This window comes from Anguilla rostrata, chromosome 13, assembly GCF_018555375.3.
Source record: "Anguilla rostrata isolate EN2019 chromosome 13, ASM1855537v3, whole genome shotgun sequence".
NCBI classification, from domain to species: domain Eukaryota; kingdom Metazoa; phylum Chordata; class Actinopteri; order Anguilliformes; family Anguillidae; genus Anguilla; species Anguilla rostrata.
The window spans coordinates 27,934,171-27,959,574 of record NC_057945.1 but is presented as its reverse complement, the minus strand read 5'-3'; the positions used below and the strand labels follow the sequence as shown (position 1 = coordinate 27,959,574).

The 25,404-nt window shown below is 41.7% G+C and overlaps 1 protein-coding gene across 14 annotated transcripts in view; it reads left to right on the top strand.

The window, feature by feature from the left end:
- The window catches only part of foxp1b (forkhead box P1b), a 175,593-nt gene that overhangs the window by 111,849 nt on the left and 38,340 nt on the right, over positions 1–25,404 (top strand). For 11 of the 14 annotated variants that reach the window (XR_010324918.1, XM_064305228.1, XM_064305230.1 and 8 more), the window contains 3 exons: positions 5,408–5,530; positions 24,273–24,410; positions 24,734–24,823. Coding sequence is in view for 13 of the 14 variants with exons in the window: in XM_064305228.1 (XP_064161298.1) it covers positions 5,408–5,530; positions 24,273–24,410; positions 24,734–24,823 (351 nt within the window). In the remaining variant the exon portion in view is untranslated. Of the gene's footprint in view, positions 1–5,407; positions 5,531–15,182; positions 15,442–24,272; positions 24,411–24,733; positions 24,824–25,404 lie in introns of those variants that run through there. The other 3 variants (XM_064305238.1, XM_064305240.1, XM_064305241.1) reach the window with 2 other exon arrangements.

Here is a 25,404-nt window from a genome sequence, read left to right as displayed (position 1 = left end):
TGTTCAAAGTGCACATTAAATAAAATAGAAATCAAATATATAAAAAGAAAAGAAAAAAAATCAGAGCGATGAGTCTGTTTACCGGATGACCAAGGCGCGGTGGCCATCTTGTTTAAAGACCAAACGTTCGTGAGGTGGAATGGCTGGTGTAAATGTCAGGTGAGTTAAGATGTGTGCTCACTCAGAGTCCACCAGATAACCTTGACATTTAGGACACTGCCATTCAGCCTTTCGACGGGGGGGGCGGGGGGATGGGTGGGTGGGTAAACCGCCATTTGTGCAGCCCAGGACTACATTAAGAGCTAACCTATTAGTGGTGTTTTTGCTGGCTGTCTGAGAGCTCCGGTCTCCTGTCTATTAAACCCCAGCCACTGTGTAAACATCCCCGTGTTGGTCCTGATCCGCGCGATGGCCACAGAGATCCGGTTACACCTGCGCGCACATCTTCAAGCAATTAGAGCAATTTGTTTGAAACCATTTCACATTCAAGGTCTTCTCTGCCATTGGAGAGGAGGACATCAGCGAATGGGTGGGGGTTGGGGGATAAAGAGGCTCGCATATGATGGACTTGGACAAACAAGCAGCCCCTCATCTCTGCTGGTCCTATTCCCTGTGGAAAAAATGAGAATGGAACCTTCTCATTTCTAACAAACACAGTTCATATTTTATTTTTTGGCCTGCTGTTTTTCTCCCCCTGTCATTTGCACTGAAATGTTTCTGCCCTCCGATCTCGCCGTAATATTCATGAAGACTTTTTAATAGTTCATTCTGAACATTTTCGGTTCCACAAATCAGAGAAAATTGTGTGTTCTTTTGTGCAGCACCGGTAGACTCTTGTAAAACCCTGTATCTGTTCACATTCACAGTGGTTACTAGTGTTTAATGTATGGGATGATAGTTTAGAACAAATAGAAGGGATTCAGTGTACAGTAATTCTAAGATGAACCTTGGTGCTTGTAGTCTCTAGAGATTGTTTCAGGAGCATAAAATCTGTGAAGTAAAAGCAAGTGTTGGATATGAAGACATTCCATACATCGTCATTCCCCTGCGACTTCTGTAAAGAGCTTTTATTTTTATTTCCCTCCAAAGATTTTATTCACTAATATGGTGCGAACCTATAAGATAAGGGGATGGTTCTTGGTTGATTCAAGCCCATTAATGCAGGAGAAGCGTGAACTTTGACCGTATTAAAAAAATAAAATAAAGAGAGAGCATTGTATTTGACAAGAATACCAAATGGCAAGTCTTTGTAGCTGATAAGACAGGCCTTGTCAGGTCCTAGAGGGTGTTTTGAATCAGAAATACCTGAAGGCTTCATTACGACTGTGTGAGGAGATTCTTCTTCCTTGCCCAGCTCTTATTAATTAAAGGCTGTAACACAAACAGACTGAGCATGGAATTCTAATGACGTATTTTCAGATAGAAAACGTCTTACTTGCGCTCTGATTCATTTATGAATCCAGAAATCAGTCTGTAAAATGCCAGGCTGTGCTGCTGGCTTTTTTTCTATATGTAGAATGAAGGCCAATTGGTGTTTGTTTCTAGCAGCATAGCACAGCAAAATGCTTTCATGATATTAAAAAACGATGTGTGTTTTCTTTCAGGATAATTCCATCAGTATGTATTTATACAGATTGGCATCGGTCTTGCCTGTAGCAAGGCGTACTTCTGTTCCTTTGTAACCCAGTCATCTGTTACTATTATCTGTCTTTGAGCTGTTTTTGTATCTGATCAGTTCCACCTAATATGTCTCTTGATTTGCGCTATTGTAGTGCTCAGACGACACGCTGTTCTCCTCATTTTCCGAGGCTTTAGATGCTAGGGCCTGTCATCCGCTGGCAGTTTATCGCCGGCGTCTGGATCTGCTTTTAGACTTGTGTGTCTATCAAGCTCCGGTACCTTTGAATGCCAGATCAAAAGAGGATGAATTCCAGGGAAAGACGAGAGAAAAAAGGGGCCCTGCGTGAAGAAAAGAGTGTGAGCTGAGTAAACATCACAGTGACAGATCACAATGGGTTATTTTAGCACGGTATTAGCACTCTGTAAGACAGGCAGCCACAGACGCCTTGTTAAACAACAAATCATTCTGCTGCCTCCAGCTACCCTCACCTCGGAAACAGTTGCCATTCTTGTGGCGCTTTAACTTTGTTTAAAAAAAAAAAATCCTTTTAATATGCGATGATGATAAAGGGATTGAATCAGTGGACATCAACCCACATGCACTTGTTTTAACATTCTTTTGAGGGCAACGGATGGAAACTTAATGCAGTGAACAAGGGAACAGGCCAAACACACTTAAATATATATATATATATATATATATATATATTTTTTTTTTTTTTTTTTTTTTTTTAATTTTAGTTATATACTGTATGTACAGTAAGATGCCTATACCAGCTTCACCTCATCGTTATAGGCTGGCTGGTAAACTTAAATGTAGTAAACACTGTAGCGCTATAGTATTCCATTGTTTAAATGTGGTTTCTGGACCTTTTTTGTATAATGGTTACAGTGGACGTTTTGCTGCTTTGTAGCCAGGCGAAGGCTGGGTCTTTCATTGTGCTGTTGGTGTCCAGGGTTATACTGAGAGGTCATTGTGCCGGAGAGGAGGCCTCGCTGCCGTTGCTTACAAAAAAGGGCAAAGTTCCAATTCCTGTGCTATCTCATTCCTGAGTGACTGTGAAACACATGCCACTTCCTGTTGACTCAGATCATCCACCTCTGCTTCATTACACTAACCAGAACACACTCATTGCAGGCTCACATCATAAAAGCAGTAGACAGTGGAAAAGTTAATACTCCCTGGAATGTGTTTGTTGTTGTTCTTTTATTTCATCAAATCATTTCAAGTACCCCTTCACTAGGCTGTGCCTCAAGATAAACTTACCTCATCATCTCATCCAAAGAAAAGGGCAGTTTCTAGAACCCTGGAACGCCTTCCAAGCCCAAAGTATTAATTAACGTTCATCAAAATGTGTTTTTCTCTGTGTAAATTTGCGAATGACCTGTGACCATGCACTTCACTGTCAGTAACGTACTTATGAGTACAGAATTATTATAAGGTCATACAAATGACAGTTTCAGAGAACTGTAGCCACATCGGTGCATTTTTTCAATGTGCAATATGGCCGTCATGTGATGCTATTAAGCCGGTTCTGACTCATGTATAAGAATCATATTATATCGGTATGTGATGAGTGTATCTTCTCATGTCATGACACTGAAAGGTAAGCAGGTCCCACTCATGGACGGTGGGCCGTTTCCTGCAGATTACCGTAAGTGTGAAATGTCAGTGACTCGGTGCAATTCAGCGCTATAAATAGTCAGTACTTTTTGTTGCGTGTGCAGCGCCGCTACGTTTGATTGCTCATTTGTGTGGGAGCGAAACTCACGTCGTCCCGTAGGAAGAAGGCGCATTATACGGCATTTGCGGAGGGGGTGTGTTTGGGGCTCTCCCTTCTTTCAACTCATCAGAGATGTACGGCACTGATACCTGGGTGTGCACATCCTTTCCGTTTCGTTGGAACTCAGTTCGAAATCACATTTTGCGCCAATAAGACTTTCATTCTTCACATTACACATAGATGTACTTTCTATATTAATTTGATTGCATTTAAGATTTTTTTTTTTTTTTTTGCAATTGCTGCAATAAAAAAGGTGCTTTAGCAGAAATAATCAAAAGTAAAAAAAAAATAGAAAATAAATCTTTTTTTGGTATGCTAGAAGGGAAAAACGTGAATACATGCGTACTGCACGTGCAGACACATGGACACACAAAGTCAGTGCTGCCTCTTTATCCTGCTAATTAAAAGCTACTTTTCAGGGCTGAATGAGTTTTATCAGTCAGTGTCGATGTGAATAAATGAGATTGAACATGTGGTGTGAGTGAGGGTGAGTTTTGTCCCCAGTGGGATCTTTAGACGATGAGCTTCCCCTAACTGCACTCAGCGTGTGTGTGTGTGTGTGTGTGTGTGTGTGTCATGGAGAACACCAGAGGAGAGTGGCCCCTCTGTAGCCTGTGGTCATATTCCTGCCACATGATGTCATCCCACATCCCTATTACTTGGGAAGGTCAGCACATATATACACACAGACACACACGCACACATACACATACAGATACGTACATGCACGCACGCACAAATTCACAGACGCGCATGCACACACACACACGCAAGCACAGACACACACACACACACACGTGCACACACTCGCTCACACACACACACACATGCACTCACTCGCTCACACACACAAGTCCCAAGCACAGCTGTGTATTTCAGCTACAGTACTGTCTGCCTGCCACTTATTCAGTCTTTTTTATAAAGCTTTTAACAGGCCTCTCTCTCTCTCTCTCCACCCTGTCTTTCCTCTTGTTAGGTTTTACAATCCTATCACCCTCCTTCTTCTTTCATTCTCTTCTTTACCTTTGTCTTATTTGCATTACATTTTTCTCTTACTTTCATTCACCCTAAAACATCCCTCTTTTTGTCTTTCTCTAGATTTCTTTTTACACATCCCTTGTATAATAGTATCTGGCTCTCGTTCGTCGGTCCAAATAATGTAAGAAGGAAATAAAAAGCCTGCGTTCGGCGAGCGGGTTTGAAAGCGTCCCAGACTGTTTGTTTAATGGTGGGAGTAATCGGCAGAGGGACATGGAAAGAATGAGTGAAGTTATTTACTCAGATGTTTTGCTGGTGTAGGTGTGAGCCTCGCGGACGGCTGTGGGAACGGGCGCTTGCTTTTCTTGGTATCAGTGTCGTTTTCATGACCACTGTTTTTCCCAGCTCCGCGGCCCTGTTTGTTCTGGATGGCATGTTTGATTATTTATCGTAAGGGAAGAGGGAGTAGCTGGAGCAATAAACATGTGACTACACTGTGTTTTGTTTTCCACAGAGAAGGCCATGTCCTTTAACAGATATTTGGAGGAGCAATAAACCTTTTATTTGCTTTCTGGGGGGGTTGTGTCAAAAGGAAATGAAGATCAAAAAGCGGCTAATAGCAACTCTGTGACATTTCTGTTTACTTAAAGCACAACTTATTAACAGAAAATATTTTTGAAAGTCAGCTGCTATTGATTTTACACCCCCTTCCCCCTGTTTGTTTTGTCAACTCATTATTTTGGTGAACTGGGTGTTTCTAGAGGAAACTATGTAAATTTGTTTGAAGGAGGCAAAGATGGAAAAATTGTCTGTTATGCACAGTTTGCTTTGTTATCTATCAACAGCCAAGAACACATTGTCGTTTGAGTTCCATCTGCTGTGTTAAAAAGCAGTAAGAGTACTCTCTGGGGAAGGGTTTAGCCCAAAGCACAAAGGTTCTGTTTTTTTTCCCCCTACTTGTTTTTTTCTGTTGCTGTTGTTTTGGTTTTTGATTTTTTCCTCTTATTTTTTTGTATTTCTTCCAGGCTTTACAAGTTGCACGACAGATACTCCTTCAGCAACAACAGCAGCAGCAACAACAGCAGCAGCAGCTGCAGAGCAGTTCCCTGAAGTCTCCCAAGGCCAATGAGAAACCAGCAGGTCTCCAGGTAAAGAGCGAACCTTTTTAATCTGGTCTCTGAACACACGCTCGCTGCGCTGTGTCTAACTGCCATTGCTGGGTCAACTGGACTCAGTGCCAGTCTGCCATCATCGAATGGAAATCCATTGGTATTTCAGTAGTGACAAAGTTTCATTACAGCATGTGGAAAAGTGTTTTTTTTTTGTTTTTTTTGTTTTTTTGGTTGTTTTTCTTATTTCATGTGCTATTCTTAAGACAAAGTGTACCAGGGAAATGGCATAAACAGGAAATTAAGAAAGCCAGTACACCGCTTGTGTATTCCAGATTTCAAAATTATAACACAACTGAAACCTTTGTCCATCGATGCAAAGCGCTGATTTGTCTGTCCTTAAAAACAAATGAATGTGCTCTTTGGTGCTCCTGCAACTGAAACTGCATAGGCCTACACGATACATCATGTGACCAGGCCCCATCTGGGAAATTTTTTTTTTCTTTTTTTTAATTGTAGTTTAATCCTACATCAAGACAAATTAGGCTCTAAAACTGTCCTAATTCCGCTTCTTGATGCCATTGTCAATCATTAGTTTTTCTGTGCTAGTCTGTCTGTTTTGTGGTGTGTTGTGTTTCTGCTGGAATTGGAACATGCTTTGCATATCGTATTCTGCTGTCAGTCAGTGCCCTATGTTGTTGTGTGTTGTGTTTTGGGTATTGGCAATGATCACTGGAGCACATTTTCATATCTAATAGGCAGAATAGACTTTATTTGTACTTCAGTGTCCGTCCATTTTGTGGTGTGTTGCCTTTTGCTGGCGTTGGCAGCAGGTATTTGGTATTTCTGCGTAACTCACTTTGTGCTGTCAGTCATTATGGTGCTTTGCGGTTTTCTGTGTTGGCAGGGTACACTGAAGTGTGTTTTTTGCACAGCTCACGTGGTACTTAGTTAGTGCTTTGTTTGTATGCAGACTGTTGTGTGCTTTGCTGGCAGTGGTAGCGTAACTCAGACAGTTAGTCTGTACTCTGTTGCCAGACTGCATGTAGTGTTCCGCCGCTGTTGACAGCGTACATATCGAAGCATGTTTTGTGTAACTCGTACGGTTCGTCTGGTATTGCCTGTTGGTGCGTGGTGTTCTGCCGGCTGAGACAGCACACATGGCGTAGCGCGTTCCGTGTAACTCGTACAGTTTCTCTACTCTGTCAGTCAGTGCGTGGTGTTCAGCTGCCGCTGGCAATGCGCGGTGCGGATTGAAGTGTGTTTTGTGCAACTCGTACAGATTGCCTGCACTCTGTTGTCAGTAGGTGTGGTGTTCTGTTGCCGTTGGCAGCAGGTAGCGGAGCGTGTTTTTGCCGAACTCGGAGGAGTGACAGGGGTTTGGGCATTTTCTCTGTTCTTGGACGGGATGAAAGGGGAAACTGGAAGAAAGGAAATGAAGGTGCTCTACTCCTCCAGCAGAGATCTGAGCTCCACCAGGCCTGTGGAGCACAGCTGCGTCTGTCCCTTTCATCAGCGCCACACTGAAGGTGGAGGAAAGGAGCTCAAAAAAACCAGTCCGACCCGTCTTCGCCACAAGCAGCAGGGGGCGCTGGGGAGCAGCGTAGGAACGGGGCTGGGGGGGTAAACGGGCATTTATACGGGCAACCTTTGTGATGCAAAACAAATTCTCGCAAAAAAAAAAACATGCTTTTTTCATCTTTTCTGTTTTTAATCAGTAGCGCTTTCTCTGTCTGATGTAATATTTACGTTCATTTACGATCAATTTGAATTTCAGCACCCATTTGAGCTGCTACAGATGCTTATCTTTGTTTGAACAGGAGGGTTGTTTGTTACAGTGTGAAATTACAAAGGACTTCAGGGCATATTTGGTAATTAATACTGTGGCCTGTTATGTATGTGTGTGTATATATATAATATTTAATACTCCCTCTCCCATAGGGGGGCTTTTTTAATGAGGTATTGTTGCGGCTAGGTCTAATGTCAGGTAGTGAAAGAAGGTCTTTGTTGTGCGGATGTCTAAGGAATAGCTCCGGAGGATGAAATATGACTGTGTTGACCTTTCAGTTGTGTGCGTATTTGTCAGGATTCAAATAAGTTGAAAGGATCAAACTAAACGGTTTCCCGAGTCAGGCTGGGAATTGTGTAGCAGAGGTCAACAGTGGAGGCCACATGGCTGATTTCTCTGCTGAGCCAGTTGTTGGTACACAGTGAAGTACTAGACCATCTCCCGCAGACAAAGACAAAATTAAAATTCTAATTTATTAATGTATACAGCGAGCTTGCCCAACCTGTCACTCAGCTATTGAAAAGAGCCTGCCCACCCCCTCCCTCTTAGGCCTGTGCTTATGAACCTCACAAGTTCAGGATGGCATCTAAATAAGTGGCAAATTGCCTCTGCTTTAATGTTATACATAATGTTTTTCCTTGGATGATACTGACATTTTAAGTCACAAGAATTGTATAATCCTTTTTTTTTTGCATGATAAATGTTAATTTTGCAGAAAATACTATGTACTTGTTCCTGAACGTGAATCTGCCTGTGTCTGTGCATGTGTGTGCAGTTCTCTGTGTGTACTGTGCGCGCGTGTGTGTGTGTGTGTGTGTGCGCACGCCTGCGCAAGTGTGTCTGTGTGCGCATATCAGTGTACAATATATTTCTTGTTCACTTCTGGTCTCCTGGTGGTGTATAGGCCATTTCATTCAGACACTCATGAGTAGCAATTTCTGAAACACTAGAACATAATGATCTAAAGCACTGCTATTGCTCTCTTTACAAAGACAGGGCACCTGCATTAAGTCAGGCCTAAAAGACACTTAATGCACAACATTTGCTTTGTTGACGCCAGTCAGCGTTCTCAGGATATGACTCCAAGTTGACAGGAACAGGTAATCAAAAGAAACAAAATACAACAATTATGACACACTTTCAGCGCGATGCTCTTAGAGCCACAAAAGGAAGGCGTTATGATGGAAGAGGGGGACTGTCATGGCTGGAGCGACACTCGTCTCAGCCACGGCCTTACTGGAGAGAACTAAGTGCCAGAGCAATCCTAGCTTGTGCTTAGCTGAGAGATGACCCACTCAAAATGCATTTATATTTTCAAAAAAAAATAAAAAAATCTTTAATGAAGCGGAATAATAAGGACGAGCATGGAAAATATTCATTAGACCTGGACAGGCAATCAGTTTTAAACTGCTTTTTGGCTTTTGTTTTTTTTTTAATGGGGGGAGGTTGGTATCAATGGTCAGGCGTATGCAAAAAAATAAAATAAAAAAAAGCTTCATTTAGAACCACGTAGTCTTTCTCTCGGGGTGTTTAACGTAACAAAATGCACAAACAGCTGCCGTGCAGGGCAAGAGGAGCTAAACATGGGGCCGAGATGAAGCTAAACATACTTGACTGGTCAAAAGCGAGTAAATTACTGACAGAATGACATGTGTAATTAAAAGAGTGCATGCCACTTTACCTCATGGTTTACACCTACAGTGGCGAGAAAGAGAGAGAGCGACTCCCACCTCGCTAATTACCGTTATCACTGAAATGGTAGGGTTTGAGTCATTAGTTCCATGTGCATTTAATTAGAGGCAGGCTGAAATTGGATTTAACTTATTACTTTTTCATGGATCACTTTCTTGTCATCACTTCAAATTGGATTGCAGCCCCAGGTAACTAATTATGCCAGCAGCAGGATCAGGAGTGGAGAAATAGGTAATTAGGAACAACGCTGTCGGACCCTTGCTGATAGTCCACTCTCACCGTGGAGAGAAAAAAATGAGTCTCGTTTGTAGCAACACCAAGGAGCCAATGCGGTTAACTACGCGGTGCTGCAAGGAATCATGGGAAGGATCCTGCCTCCTATAGTGGATTATGCGATGAGCAGCTGGGCTGAAGATGTTATGTCAACATGGTTCCACGATCATCAGCGTAATACCCAGATTAGGCTTGTTAAAAATCGGGATAGTTGCTCTGATTGTGTTTTATTATTTATGTCGCTTGTGTTGACAGCCTATGAATGTTTACCCCGTGAGCTCCTATGGCACATGAAGGTCTGCACTGATTGGCCTACTATATTTCAGTCTGCTCTACACCTAGGAGAAAAAATGTGGTTTTGGAATTTAATTTCATTGGAATGGTAAATGTTCTGCTTTTCATATGTAAATCCGCAGTACTGTAGATCACCTTGTTGTCAGTGTGTTTCTGTTCACTGTGTTTCTGTCTCCAGTGTAAGCAAGTCTTGTTATCTTGTTTAGATGAATGAGAAAAAAAAATCAGGGCAACTAAATATTTGCACCTCTTTAGAAGGTTTTAAATGAGGAAATATTTCTCTCGCATTTTTCCCACTCACTAGCTCTATCATATTTTCTCTCACAGAGGGCATTTATGGGTCAAATGAAAATGTTCCTTCAGTTATGCGCACGATGAAAGGCCGCTAAATATTTTCTGTTCCCTCTGTATTCCCCTGTGCGCTATCCGCAGCGACGCGTCATGTGATAGAACGCAGAGGCCACGTCTCTCGCTGACAGCGAGGAGAAATCCTTCTGTTTCTCGCTCTCTCCTTCTCTGGCCGCGTTCGCCGTGGAGCCGTGGCATTGTCCTGACACATGTACGCCGCGGCGGCCCAATCTGTAACTCATTAGAGAGGCGCGCTGGAGCCGGGCCAGCCGCGCAGAGGTACCGCCGAGGCGGAGCGGTTCTGGAGCGCGCCGATTCCGCCGTTCGGCGTGACAGCGAGGCGGCGCCCGGCCCCGTTTTGGCGCCCGGCCCGAACGGGAAAGCCAGCTGAAACGCCGGGACAATGGGGGACGGCCGCAATCTCCCCGGGACGGACGCCCAAGGTGTGGACCCCGCAGAAATGAGCCCCGCGGTAAATAAAAGGCTTCTTTCCAACATCAGAGCGGCTAGTGGCTAGCGTCCGCGCCACGCTTTGTGTCCGTTTCACACAGGCCGCTTGAAGCACACCGAGCGGGTACCGAGTGGGACCGGGACTACTGGGTGAAACAGTATTTAGCAAAAAAGCACGCCAAATGCGAAGGAGAAAATATTTGAATAACGTCAGTGCGTGGTTTTAATTAAATTGTGTTCAAAGGTGACTCGCATCCATCTGTGGATATCTGAGCATTAACTAGACTGTGCGTGCGTGCATGCGTGTGTTCATGTGTCTTAAACAAAAACCCAGGAGAAGGTATGGAGGTAGTGTGAAGGGAATTCCTGTTTCATAAGTCTCCGTTGCTTTGCAATGATATCACGCACCAAGAATTATCAACACATCGCAGATACCGCCTGTCTGTGCAACCAAGGAGCGGACTCTTTTTTTTTTTTTTTTCTGTCGTTTGTTTTTCTTGTCATATTGTAAAAACGTATTATGTGTACTGTGTATATTAGAAACAGGTTTCGATAATTCTGTCTGAATGAAGTCATCCCTTCTATTTCCAGACAGTCTGCCTCAGCCTGTGAGTAAGACTCAGACATCAGATGGCTGTCGTATTGACTCCTGTCACAGAGCTTAAAGTGCCCCGCTGCCATGTTTTAGGGCCCCGTGTTTCCCCTCAAGCTCTCCCCCCAATCAACTTTCCACAGATGAAGTTTCTGTTGTTTCGTTTTTTGTTTTTGCGTCACTATACCTGATGCCAGACATGTGTTGTTGGAGGGTGATTCATGTCCCCCTTACACCCCTCTGGGTAGAAGTGACGGATGCATATAAGCCATTGATCACACATATTTAAAAATATGTATTTATCAGCAGAAATATCAAATAGGTACCGGGGCTGTTTCCCATGTTTTTCTACAGCAGGTTTGTCTGCCGTCCCAAACGGGGCCCGGGTGTTTACGCCGTCGTTTCACTGCGGTACGCATCGTTCGATCCAAGCGTGGCGTTTCGCCGCTCTTTGTTTTGAAGCGATCGCACGTCCAAGCTGGGGGACTTTCCAAATTCTGAGCGACAAAAAACAGCTGAGATAAGAGTGCGTTCACGGGAGGGAGTCCGACTTCTGCCGCTTGTTGTTTTTGAGTCTGTTTTTTTATTTTCTTGGTAACAAACATATTAGGTGATGCCGAATTCCAAAAATGAGAACGGGTCTGTTTTCAACTTGCAAATGCATTTGGATCTGCAATGCGCAGTAAAGGAATGGGGAAGGCATTGGGATGAGAACTTTACATGTTGGTGAAATGTAAACACTCTATGAGTTGGACTAACAGGACACCATACAGCAGGTGAGTGTCACTGATAGAGTCCGTGACCTACAAAGGTCACACCGTGAAGCACAGCACTCAATATTACTTTTGTAATTTATAATTTGATAATGGATTACGCCCCATCGTGTTAACACTGGAATTCACTTTGAGCAATTTCTTTGTGAATGACACATTGTGTTGATAGGAATTTGCAGTAAAAGGAAACAAAATAGTTTAGATTTCAATGAACTAAACATGGCAACCAATTAAAAAAAAAGATTTCATTGCAGCTTAAATTGCATTGCAGGCGATGTGCATGATACTTAATCCCTCTAAACAAAAACTCCTCTCACAATATTATTCATTACTCAGTGGCTGCATTGTGCATCTTGACAGCAGTATTCATGTTTATTTTCCCACGCAGTTGAACTGTTTTTTTTATATGATGTATTTCTAAATATAGTCCATGACAACTCATGTAAAATACATGAAAAATAAAATTTCCCCACCCACTTATATTAGGTTTCTCATAAAAAACATGAAAGATTTGCCACTGGATTCAGTGATTAAATATGAAAATGGTATCCTGTTTTGACTAACTGAAAACCACGGTAGACGTAACATAAAGCGAGCACAACAAAATTGTAGGCATAGCGGCATATTAACACAGGAATCTTTAAGTGGAGATAATTCAAGGGATTTTTTTGTCAAGTATTTTTTTTTTTTTCAAATAGAGAAGGAAATGAAAATAAAAAAATTATAAATAAACGAGTAAGAACATTTATTGCTGTTATTTTTTTGTAAATAAACCTATCATACCGGACAATTACATCCAGTGTCGCTGGTTGAGCTGATAGCTTGTGAAACGTTTTGGGTATGTTTCTGAATTAGCATGCTTTGGGGAGACAGTGGGGTTGACCAGGGGTCTGTGGGCCTGAGATTAAAGTTCATTGTAATGGAGCAAGCAACTGACACACAATACCTGAAATATCTTTGGAGAGTTTACATGTTCTGTGTGTATAGTTTTTATGTATGTATGCATGCATGTATGTATGTATGTATGTATGCATGCATGTATGTATGCATGTATGCATGTAAGTTGATTAAGATTCACAAACTAACATGTCATTGTTTCTGTAAGAAATTGCTTCTATAGAGGGTGGGAGTTTTTATTTTATTTTATTTTTTATTTTTTACCTCTGGTAATTAAAGTGATCTGGTGGACTTCTTAATTACTGTGAAAACACTCGGCCACAAAGTATGATTCTGCGGATAACAGAGAATGTCTGGTTTACCCCTGTGTATTTAAGTAAAGTAAGATTATGTAAGATTACCATAAGCATATCTAAGTGTGTTTATATAAGGTTACCAAAAGAATATCAAAATATTTGTGCATATGGGTGCATTGTTTTTTAGCCGTATTAATTCAATTATTTATTTGGGGGTGGGGGGTAGGGGGGGGGTTAAATTTGGGGCCATATTGTGCTGTTCTCTTGGCATAATATGTGTGTGCACGTAATGTGGAATGTGTCCTTGTCATTGCCCATTTAAGCTGCAGCGTCACAAAGGACCCTAGGCTGTGTGACATACTCGCTCATATTTTCACTTAAACACAATGAGGCAGGAAATGAGCTTTATATTTTGGTGCCGTCGACGGAACGTCATGTGAACACATTTTTCAGCATTTGTTCTGGTTATTCCAGGAGAGAATTCTCAAGGATCAAGCTAAGGCTTGGGATGATATGCGGTTGAAGTTAGTAGAAGTAAATAAATTATTGCAATAAAAAACAAAAATAAAATATATACATGCGATAATGCATCATGCAATACATATGTGTGATTATTGCATGGTGGTATAGGCACAGGATTTAAGAGAGGAGGAGAGAGAGGGAGGAAGGGAGAGAGAGAGAAGGCTTGAACTGTGTGTCTGCTAAATTTATCATGAAGCCTTTGGGAGCACTGAAATGAGAACAGTGGCCTATTACTGCTAAAAAGGTGTTTTATTGAGAATATTCTGACGCGCTACCCCAGGGAGCAGGGGAGGAAGTGCAGCATGGTCAGAAGAGAGACCACTGCTTCACTGTGTGTGTGTCTGTGTGTGTGTGTGCATACGTGTGTGTGTGTGCGCATGTGTGTTGTGCATGTGTGTGTGTGCACGTGTGTATGCGCGTAAACCCACGCGTGTGTGCATGCGAGCATGTCTGTGTGTGCATGCGCCTCTGTGTGCGTGTGTGTGTGTGTGTGCGCACATGGGTATCGAAGTGCATGCATATTTGTGTGTGTGTTCATATGTGTGTATGTGTGTGTGTGTGTATTTGTGTGTGTGTATTTGTCATTGTGTAGGGAAGTAAATGGGGGATTTACACAAAATATTCAGTTCAGGATAAGTGCAGAAATTGTCACTTTTGACACTTGTGGACTTCCAGTTAGGGTTTTATTCAGGCAGTGGTTTGTAATGGATACTTGTGGTATTTCTTTTTTTCCCATAGTTTATTTTTAAATTTGAATATATTCTTCGAGTTTAGATATTCATTGCAGATATTTTATTAGCCCATGGTTATTACCTTTTCCTTTGACAAGCTCTGTGTTCATCAGTGTGTCTATATGAAGTTTAAATGTTGTTATTGCCTGTAGTGAAGTGGTAGCATAATGAAGTTTATTTAAACTAATGATTACCTGCTTATTTTTAAAATACCTTGCAGATTATATGATGAAGTTACTTATAATGAGATTTATATGATTTTTATTATTTTTCCCCATCATTTTTTATTCTAAATATATGTTCTGTACAGAACTAAAAGAATATTTATATCTTATATTTGTTTTAGAGGATATCTATTTAGTTTTCTGTAAGCATCATGCTTTATAAAGACAACCAGCAGGGGGCAGGATACTGTTCTCCTATATCAATCTAGACTACTGTCTTTCAACTCGTAACAAAATATTTTTTAAACGGTTATGTCTTTAGAATTGATCATGTTGATAATGTTTTCACTAATGAAACTATGTTAATAAGTGTGTCTGTATAATTATTATATAAAGTATTATATTTTTATTTCTTTTTTTAACAGAGAATATTGGCAATTGCATTTCCTAGTGTTATACTAAACTGCTCTAGAAAAAAATACAAATAGAGCCTTCAATTAAGTATTTCTACAATTATTATTATTTTTTGTTCTGCTGCATTATCTGTATTAATTTATCTATTTAAATATATTTGTTTGTTTCTTTTGTTTTATTATTATTTTTTTTTATGGAATTCTCTGCATTTGGGCAATAAGCATTTTCATTGCACAAAAACAATAAAAGGCTGATAGCCAGTAATTCTGTCCTTCCCCCCTCCACAAGCCAGATAGCTGTGTTTACTTATCTGTTGTGTAATTAAAGGGTTTCTTTTCTCGAGCCTCCCATTGTTTCAATAGCAGGGCCACAGCCTCGGCAGGGGTCAAAGGGTTAACAGCCGTCAACTGTGGTCTCTTTAAAGGGCCCCACACAAAGGCATTACTTCACCTGCAGTCACGGCCCGCGGCGCCCCATTGTGTGGGCCATTTGAATTGATTATGTTTAGGGGGCTGGTTGTGATTGGTGGAGAAGGGCGTGGTTGATTGGATAGTTTTGTATCTTGTCAGCCGGGGAGCAACCTTGCGCGTGCAATCTGTCTGTATCCCGAGGAAAGCCAGAGACGCCAGAGCACAGCGCAGCCTGCCTCTCGTTTCTCTCTGCTCCGCATGGCCCAGCTCTCTGTTTACCCTGCCAGCTAAATGGAGTTTGTCAGGTTTGTCAATATGATTGATTCTGCAATTTCGCTAGCTTTCTTGTGTAAAACTTGACAATTTAATTTGTCCAGGGAAAAAGAGAAAGAGGCTTTATATTTCCTCTCTGTGGCATTTTATCATTGCGAGCGGTTAATTTTATCAGGCAAGTTTGCTTAAGGAGCTCAGATGGCATGCGAGTGTTCGGAAAAGGCGGTGGGGTCTGCTCTAGCCTGTGTTCTCTGACCTGTGGCTGAAACTAAGATAAGTGTCATGAGGTGTGTGCGCGTGTGTGTGTGTGTGTGTGTGCTCGCGCATGTGCGTGTGTGTGTGTGTGCGCCTGTGTGTGTGTGTGTGTGTGTGCATGTATGCATTTTTGGTGTTTAGGATGACCAAAACCCTTGTGTTCTGTTTTGATGCTAATTTGTGTCCCAGCTGCTATGGCTGCACAAAGTTTTTATTTTTATTTTTTATTTGCTTTTTTTGGGTTTGGTTTTGTCAGTAGTATCAGGTCGTTTGTTGCTTGTTTGTGTCATATTTCTTTTAATTGCTGTTGTGTTTACATTGCTTCGTATTATTTGCATTTTTGAGTACACTAGTAAAGGCAGCAGTTTGTTTGATTGGGTTCTTTGTTAAATTAAAAGTTCAGAATATTTCTTAGTATGTGTACATGTTTAATTTATTATCTGTCTACATGCTGGTGTTCAGTTTGTCATTTAACATTAGCTGCATGTTGTTGCTTTTGCATGTATTGTTTAATGTGACATGAGAGCGGTTTACCTAAACGCAGAGGGTGCAAGTGTTCAGTTGTGTGCGCCTTTTTGTTGTAAGAACGGCGTGAGGCTTAGACCAAAGGCAGCGTGGGGTTCGAGGGGCTGAGAAGTGGAGGGGGTTTATTCTCCTGTCACTCTGTCATGTAAAATTAAGAGAGCGGGTAGCAGAGCTCTGTATTTGACACCGTCGACGCGTTACCGTTTAATCTAAGCGCAGTCACCCCAAATGTCAGCAGCAGAATCGTCCTGAATCCAGTTTTGAGGAGGGTAGAGCTCTCAGGAAATGGGTGGTACAGTTGGAGCACTCTGAATCAACTTCCCCTCTTTGCCAGGTCAGTTTAACCCTTTAAAAAAAACCCTAGGTATTAGACGAAAGGCAGCTTTTCGACTACTTTGCGGTGGTTTAAGTTTTAATGATGCCAAAGCCACAGGAGCCTTCCAACTTAAATTGCTTTAATCAAGTAGCACAATAATACATGTCTTAATCTCCACCATTCTAATGTTTGGGGTCAGTTTTTTAAATTTCTTCCCCCCTTGGTTTAGTTTCATTAGTACTCTTAATTGACTGTTTTTTTTAGTCCGCATTGTTGTTCCAGCTTTGGGCTGGAATTTCAATGACACGTATCGTTTCTGCGTGTGCGCTCCGAGCACTGCGTTAGGGGATTCTGCAGGAAGAGGCGCAAAAGGTAATTACTGGAACATGAGGGAAAAGTTAAAGCTAAACACTGTGTGTGCACACCGCAGTGCCGGGCAGCTGCGAGGGTCTGCAGTTTGTGAGAGCTGGAGTGAGACCTGATTGGGTTGACAGTTTGTAATCAAAGTTGATTTATTGTTCATTAGTAGTGCATTAGCCCTTTCAGGCAAGGCCGTTATTTGTGCAGTGGCCTGTCAAGGCGAGGGGCTGCCAGCACCTGTCATTTCTAAACCATGACATAGGCAACCAGATATTACTCCAAACCCGGAGAGTGGTGCATCTGGGCAGAGAGTTTGTGCTCGGGGTATCTTTTACAAGTCTGTCCCTGCTTTGTAGTGTGGAGACGGGGAATACTTTAGCGGTGATACAGAGATGTCCCAGCTGTTTTCTTTTGCTGTCTCTCTTCCTTTGTAGCCTAAAAATGTGTTTTGAGCAGAGACCTCGTATTCCTGTTGCATTTGGTCGTGTTCTGTTTCTGTGAATTTCTGTAATTCATAAATGTCTTTTTTTTTTTGGTCTGTACAGTACTCCAACTTGGTAATGTCCCCAAAAATAATTGTTTTATGTGGAAGCTTTTTTTTTCTTTTGGAATATGTAAACCCACATTCAGGGTAAACATTAAACAGATGCTGAATGTGATTTTATTTTGTAATGCTAACTTTTGACACTCCTAAAAATTATTTTCAGAATCTGAAACCGCATAAAATTGAAACTATTCTCCGCAGCAAATTGTGTTTTGGGGCAAATAGAAACTATCTGGACCGACTGAATTTTCTGCACTTCTGCATTTCATATTCAGATGTTTGCACAGGGGCATGCAGTTTCGTTCCAGACATATTTCGGGCCCATTCGCACCCACAAGACAGCTGCTGACATTTTTTTCATTAATTGAGCGCATGCTTTTCAGACACACAAAAGACAACAACACAAGCCAGAAGAAAAGCAACACAATTTGTGGGCTCCTGTCTGCCGTCATGGAAACAAGGATTACTTTTGTGTTGTTGGTGTGCATAGAATGGAAACAATCTGCATGAGGATGTGTTGGGCATTGTCTTTGGTTAAATTTTCATTTGAAGGGGATTTTAGAGGCTGTGATCTTAATTAAATCTCAACTGACTCAAATAATGCATCTGAAGGCACGCAGTGTTGCGTAACCATAAATCATTGGTGTTTGGGCCCACGGGAAGAGGGGGTGTAATGTTCTTGAGGTGCAGGAGTTTTTGGAGAGGGCGAATGGCGGAGCCTGCGTTGTCATTACTCATTTTTGTACCATATCTCAAAACCTGTATGGTAAGTAGTCAATCTGCATAAAGGGGCGTGGTGTGAAAGGTCCACAAGTGAGTCAACTGTCTTGAGGATCGGTGTGTGTCTGGAGCAGCACTAGTCACGTTCCCCTCGGCTTCACATGCCACGTGTGTTCGTAGATACAGTTTTGGAAGACAGATTAAAATAACACTGGCCGTTTGAGGTGAATATGGTTATATATGGTCATTTTATATGGTCTTTTTTTTTTTGTTTGTTTGTTTTTGTTTGTTAGTTTTTTTTTTTTTTGGGTGGGGGGGGGTTAGTATCCTTGAAAATAAATGAATGTAAATAATTATAGTTTTTAAAGACACTGTATTAAGTGATGTTACATAAAGGTGTGGTGCACATATGCAGTGTTGGTGATGCAGCGTTGAAGCTGTGATGGCTGTCTGATCCGAAGTGAGTTAAGTGTCGGGGTGTTCAGTAAGGGGCGAAGGAGGGGGGGGGACCCCGCACAGCAGTGGGCACCTGCAGCCAGGGACGCCTGACTGTGGGAAAGGGCCGACACTACAGAGCTCAGCTGTTATTGTTAGGTGGAAGACTCGCTCACTTTGCCTAGTAGTTTGTTTATTTTGTAGAAAACGGACCCAGCTTTGCTGAAAACGTGTTTGTTTGTGGTTTAAAAGTTAATTAAAATGCAATCTCGAGTTTTGTTTTTACAGTTGCTGCGTATCGGCCTTGTCCCCCTCTGAATATATATATAGTAAATAGGGGAAAATGTGACTTTGATTATCCTGTTTATCTGAACTGTAAACGTTTTTAAAGCAGCTGGAATTTGAAAGATGGAAGGGAATTACAGGAGGCTTAGCAAGGCAGGGATAGTTTAATCTCTTTCTGTCTTTTTTACCTTGTGCCTACTGCTTCCCTGGTGCTTGTGTTCTGTGTTTTTCTCAAACAATGCCCTTATTAATACCCATGTTGGAAATAGCGATAGCATCTATTATTATTATTATGATTATTATTATTATGATTATTATTATTATTATTATTATTATTGTCCATAATACATAAATTGTGTATAGTATAAGCATTGAATAGTCTGCAGTGTCAGGGGCTATGTCTGTGTGGCTTTTTTTATTTCTTTTTTTTTTTTGATGAGAATATGCTGGGGAAAAAAGAAAGAAAAAAAAAACCGCTCTCAACATGAAGCATTTCAATAAAACACCCGGATAAGAAATGTGATCTTGTTGAAGACTAATTATGTTCACGCATAGCTTGAACACAGCGCATGCCGTGAAATTCTCATTTCAACGACGTTTCATGCCCTATCACACGCCATCTCAGATGGAGTGCCATTGCTATTCCAATAGCCAGAAAAGGTAAACCAATAGCATCAAAAAGGTTGGCCCCTCTGATTTCTCAAGGGTTTGTTATTTTGTACTTTTCAATTCTATTTGATGTCTTGACAAAACAAGATGACACTCGGGAGCAGACATTAAAATTTGATTCCACCCCCCCCCCCCCCTTCATCCAACCTGTTCCTACATGGCCAGCTTAATTTCTGAGATCGTCTCATTGAAGTCGGCATTTTTTTCCTCACAATTACTCTTAATTGCCCTGCTACCAGGAGGGAGGCTAGCCTAGCGTTGGGCCTGTTCACCCACATTCTTTCAGTGTGTTTCGACCTTTGGCTTTCTGAAAGCGCGTTGGCTAGAAGGAGTCTTCATTAAGTCAAAATCAGTGAATTTCAAGATCGTCAGAAGTGCGGCTGATGCATGCTCATTAGAATATCATTTCCATTGCTGGACGTAGTCGTAACACAAGAGAGAAGTTGGCTTCTTCCCTTCTAAAGCCTGCCTTAACCAGATGTTACATGATGCGTTCATAGAGAGTGTCTCTGTATATAAAAGAATGCATTAAGATATGTACTTAAAGCAAAAATCATGCATCTGATTTTGTCATTTTTGATGATTTCTCTGGAACTGGAATTAGCTGTACTTTAAAATGAGCCATGTTTAAAAAATATACAAAAATTACAGCCAAACGAGGGGGGCGAGTTTATTTAGATGTAAAGCAAATGATTAAAAAAAAAAGATTTATTTGTACCCTTTAAATGCAAAATGATTTTATTTGCATAATATATTTGTAAATTAAAGTAGCAAAGCGTGAGAATACTTTGCGTATCTCTCACATTTACCTAGTAAAACCATGTGAAGTAAGAACAGTGTATTATAATTGCATAGTAGGTATTGTCATTTATGCTACTTTAAAAAAAAAAAAAAAAAAACCTTTCCACTGGCTTTTATAATAATGCCCAGCTCAGAACAGAAATGTCCATTGCAAGAAAAATGACTAAAACAAACAGCTAACATCATATGAAATGTAGTGCTGTGCTGGAACCTGTCCGGTGTGCAGTGTCTTTGAGGTTTCACTGAATGAAGTCAGAGGTGGTGTTGATGGTGAGCTTCTGAGAAACACTGCGTTTCACGTCTGTATCAGACATGTCACACAACTAAATGGCTCCTCAGATAATGAAAGTGGCAGGAAAAAAAGAATGGGTGAATAGAAACACTTTCAGTTCTCACACAATAAAATACAAATATTATTCACATGATAATTTTATATATGTTTGACATTAATTTAATTAATTTACCTTTTAATTTACCATTTACAACAAATCATAGATTTTTGTTTTCTCTTTTCAGTAAATGCTATTGCCCGTATGTATTTTTACGTGTAGAAATACACATGGTGTATTTGTATCATTTGGCAGAAGACAGACAATTTTACTCAGAGTGTACTTAATGATTTAAATGATAATAACTCAGTTGAATGGTTTCATTATTAACCATATTACATGTTTTTTTTTTTCCATGTTGTATTTTGGGTGCTTATTTTTTGTCCTTGCTGATATGTAAGGCAGTCTTTCTGTTTCTGTGTGTTTGTGTATACATGTACAATATATCTGTGTATGTGTATAAAGATACCGTGTGTGTGTGTGTGTGTGTGTGTGTGTACGTGCGAGTGGGTGTGTGCGTGCGCATGTGTGCGTGCGTGCGTGCGTGTAAGTGTGCACGTGTGTGTGCACATGTGTGTGTGTGTGTGTGTGTGTACGTATATGTATGTGTGTATGTGTGTGTGTGTGTGTGTGTGTGGGTTTGGTCCCAGGATAGCAGGCCTGTGCTGGTATATTGCCTACAGTCACATCACAGCTGTGTGGGAATGTTCCAGGTTTTGAATGTTTATGTACAAGAGGCACCTGGAGCGCGCCACACCTTGCTGAAATTCATAAACGTCAGCTATTTCTGGCACGCTCAGGCCCTGCTCTTTTTTTCACATCCAGATAGCTGTGGAGAATATACCCATGTGTTTACTTTTTTCCTTCTCAATTGGGGCTGAATTTGGGTGAACTCCACTCTTGCCAATCTTCAAATAATTAGTATATATTTTTTGTTTTATTTGTATATTTTTTTTGTTTTTGCCCAACCCCCCACCCCCATCCGCCCCTCCCTTTTTTTTCTATTAGCATTGCTTGTAGTCTAACACGGTCATCCTGGCTGTAACCAGGAGATAGGAGAATGTTCTAAATGGGATTTCTCTAAATGAATACTAGGGAACTGTGTTTTCTTTAAATGAGCATGACACACCAGCCAGAGCAATATTTTTTAGTTAAAGTGCTCCCTCCCGCCCTTCTCCTCAATAGCCCCCTGTCTTTAGCAGATTTTCAGTCATTCAACACAGGATTAAATGGTAGTAGTTACAATGATCAATAGGTTAAGAACCGTACAATCCCTCTTGCTGCTAATGACCTCAGTAGTAATGGGTAATAAAATGTGGGCAGTAATAGCCTGCTGCTGCAGCTGTACAATCTGAGGATGTCTAGTGTTACTTACAGTGTGTGAGAAGCCCATGAGATTGAGAGATGCAGGCATGCTTTGCATATATACTATACTGTAGGCGCTGGAACGGCTGTTGAAAGAAAGACAGGTTATTCTAATTCAAAATAGAATCGTTAGATAATAAGGCTTTAAAATGTTTGTGACAGTGTGTATTATTTACCTCTTCCCACTCATAGTGTTGTGTTGTATTTGTGGTGTTATGTATCAGAGACGCATAAAAAGGGTGATGCAGTGTGCGTAATTTAATCAGCGCAGAGATGGCTAAATAACGATTGAGCGAACCATTTAAGATAATCCGGTATGAATTAAAATATCCAATTGCATATAAAACGTATCTAATAATTTCTTGAATGACAGTCTAGCAGCAGAGGAGTAATGTTGAGAATGAAGCGAAGCCCACGAAAGCGCACGCAAATCTTCCTTGAGATGGACTGCCTGGTTGACCTTCAGAAAACATTTTTAGTTCATCAAAATTAGTGATGCTGAGAAATAAGGACATCAGTGCATAATGACTGTGAAATTAGGAATGGGCCACGGCTATGCAAATGACAGGACAAGCCATGTGAAAAAGTCAAGATGGACTGCATATTAAGACATAATACAGGGAGAATTAATATTGCATTTCCATTCTCCCTCCGTCTCACCATGGAAATGGGAATTGTTAAGTGCCCCAATCCCATATAGAACACAACTGCCTTCCCACAAGGAAGAGGAGGGGAAACTGCTTTTAATCACACAGTGAAAATGGCGAGGAATGAAGTTTACAGAGTGTGTCCACGTCACAGCCTTGAGTCTGACATTGCTACCTTTATATCATCCTGGAGGAACAAGTTATTCAATGTACCCCCCCCCCCCCACACCCAAATCCCCCCGCTTTCTTTTTCTTTAATGTTATATCCCAGCGAAACGAATGAGGTGCCACGCACGCAGTCCGTTAGAAAGTACACATCACTTGCTAAATAGATTCTAAACAGCTAAATTGCATTCAAAAGTGCATGAAAAATTCAAAGGGGCGTCGTTAGGTATGAGCTCGGATACAATTTGGGTAACCTTGGGGAAGACAGACTGTCATCCTAATGTCCGCTCCGCTATCAGACGAAGACATCAGCCATCGAGACGCGGCGCGCAGGTTCCCCTGCCAAGACGCCCGAGCTCGGCGACATGTTAACAGTTGCAAATGTGAAACGTTATCAAGTTCATCTCTGTAGCTGTTTGTCACTAAAATGTCATAGAAAGGAGCTTTTAATGGTATCGCACATCATAGCAGAGACTGGCAGCATCCAGACGCACTCGGAATTCAGAGTGCTGCCGGAGCAATTAGGGGAGCCAGACAACCGCGGCTCTCGCTCAGTGTCATAACAAATCGCTTGTTTTGAAGAGTCATGCACTCACACCTTTTGTTTGAGTTAGTTAGGGCTTCGGCTAATTATTTCTGTGCTCCTCTTAGCATTTGGGTCATGTGTCCAGTACATTTTCTTTCTTTCTTTTTTTTTTTTTTTTTAACTTACTTGTTCTTTAATTACAAATATTCATCTTTAATACATATTTAATGTACCCTGTACCACAACATTCTGGGCTCAACGTTGACATTATCTGCAATCTAGACTCACATGACAGAAATAAGGCAGGGAGCTTGGATGTTCAGAGCTGGGGAAGGCATCAAAAACGCATGCCATTTCACCCTGGGACACTCTTGGTGATAATGGGTTGTGTCCTTGTCAGTGGAGTGCTCTTTGCTGGAAAGGCGAGCTAGGCGAAGTCCTGGAGCTGTTCAATCGCTACAGGGCTATTTCAAGTCTGAAGGTCTTGTGGCACTGCTGCTTCAGGTTCTAGCGTCAGTGGATGTGATGATACTTCAGACGGTTTCTCCCGTTGTCAGTGGTTTAGGCGGTGTTATTCTGACAGCATCCCACGCCGTGGCTGCTGTGCATCAGACCGGGGTCCTCAGCTAGTTTTCCTTCTGTCTCATTGTAGGTTTCGGGTGTCTCTGCTTGCAGTGACTTCAGTCGACTGACTCTATGATGTCATTGCCTTTCCTCACAGTGCGTTCCTGTGTAACTGCATAAGCCCTGCAGCAGGTTTCTCGTAGGCTCTATTATTCCAGTGTCAGTGGTTGTCAGGATCTCCGTTGATATCAAAATTCTCCTTCTGTGGCAGTAAGTTCTACAGAGTCAGTGGATGACAGTTGTAGGCTTGATAACCATATTGTTCTCCCTCTCTCTGTCTCCGTTTCTCTCTGTCAGGTCCCAGTTTCAGTGGCTATGATGACACCACAGGTGATAACTCCACAGCAGATGCAGCAGATTCTTCAGCAGCAGGTCCTGAGCCCTCAGCAGCTCCAGGTTCTACTTCAGCAACAGCAGGCCCTCATGTTACAGCAGGTAGGAAACAGAGTGCCCCCCATGGCCACAATCAGCCTCTGACAGAATACACTCAGAACTCCTCAGAATGTGCTTAGAATCACCTCAGGACCCATCTCTGCACTTCCAAAGGCAATTGTGTGTTTGCATTAGGACAGACTATCAATAAGGATGCTCAAACTATATTTTCCTTTAGTTTAGCCACATTTAGAACCCAGTTAATATTGAAGCTTATTATTATATAAAGTCTTTAATAGGGTTTTGTTCCTCTGTGAATGTGATTGGAGGAAGCTAATCACATGACCTCCCTGTCATTTCCCCTTGAAATCAACCGGATTCTGCAGCAGCAACTCCAAGAGTTTTACAAAAAACAACAGGAACAGCTACACCTTCAACTCCTTCAGCAGCAACATGCGGGGAAACAGAGTAAAGAGGTACGCAAATAACTATCCTGTAAATTAAAAAAAAACTGCGTTCTCTGACAGTAAGAGGCTTTCACACACCACGTTCACTGAAAGTCATGTTTACGCTTTTTCCTGAAGTAAACAGCTACCCCTATGAAACCAAAAATGCCAAATGGTTCCGGAAAAAAAAGAGAGAGACGGAGAGATAGACAGACAGAGAGAGAGGGAAGAAATGTCTAGCATATAAAGAAAGGAAGAAATGTCTAGCATATAAATCTGAGAGACTGCCTTTGTAATTAACATGGAAATGGCACGGGGAGAGAAGGCATGTAATTGTGAGATATCAGCGCACGTAGCGCTCCCAGCTTTGTTGCGCTCGCTCTCTCTCTCTCTCTCTCTCTCTCTCTCTCTCTCTCTCTCTCTCTCTCTCTCTCTCTCTCTCTCTCTCTCTCTCTCTCTCTCTCGCTCTCTCTCTCCCTCTCTCTCTCTCTCTCCCTCACTCTCTCTATGCAGTTCAGCAGGACTGGCTCATCAGAAGTGGCTCAATGTGTGTTAATGACTCGCGGATACAGGCATCACTCTGGACAAAGAGATGATTATTGTGCGGTCAA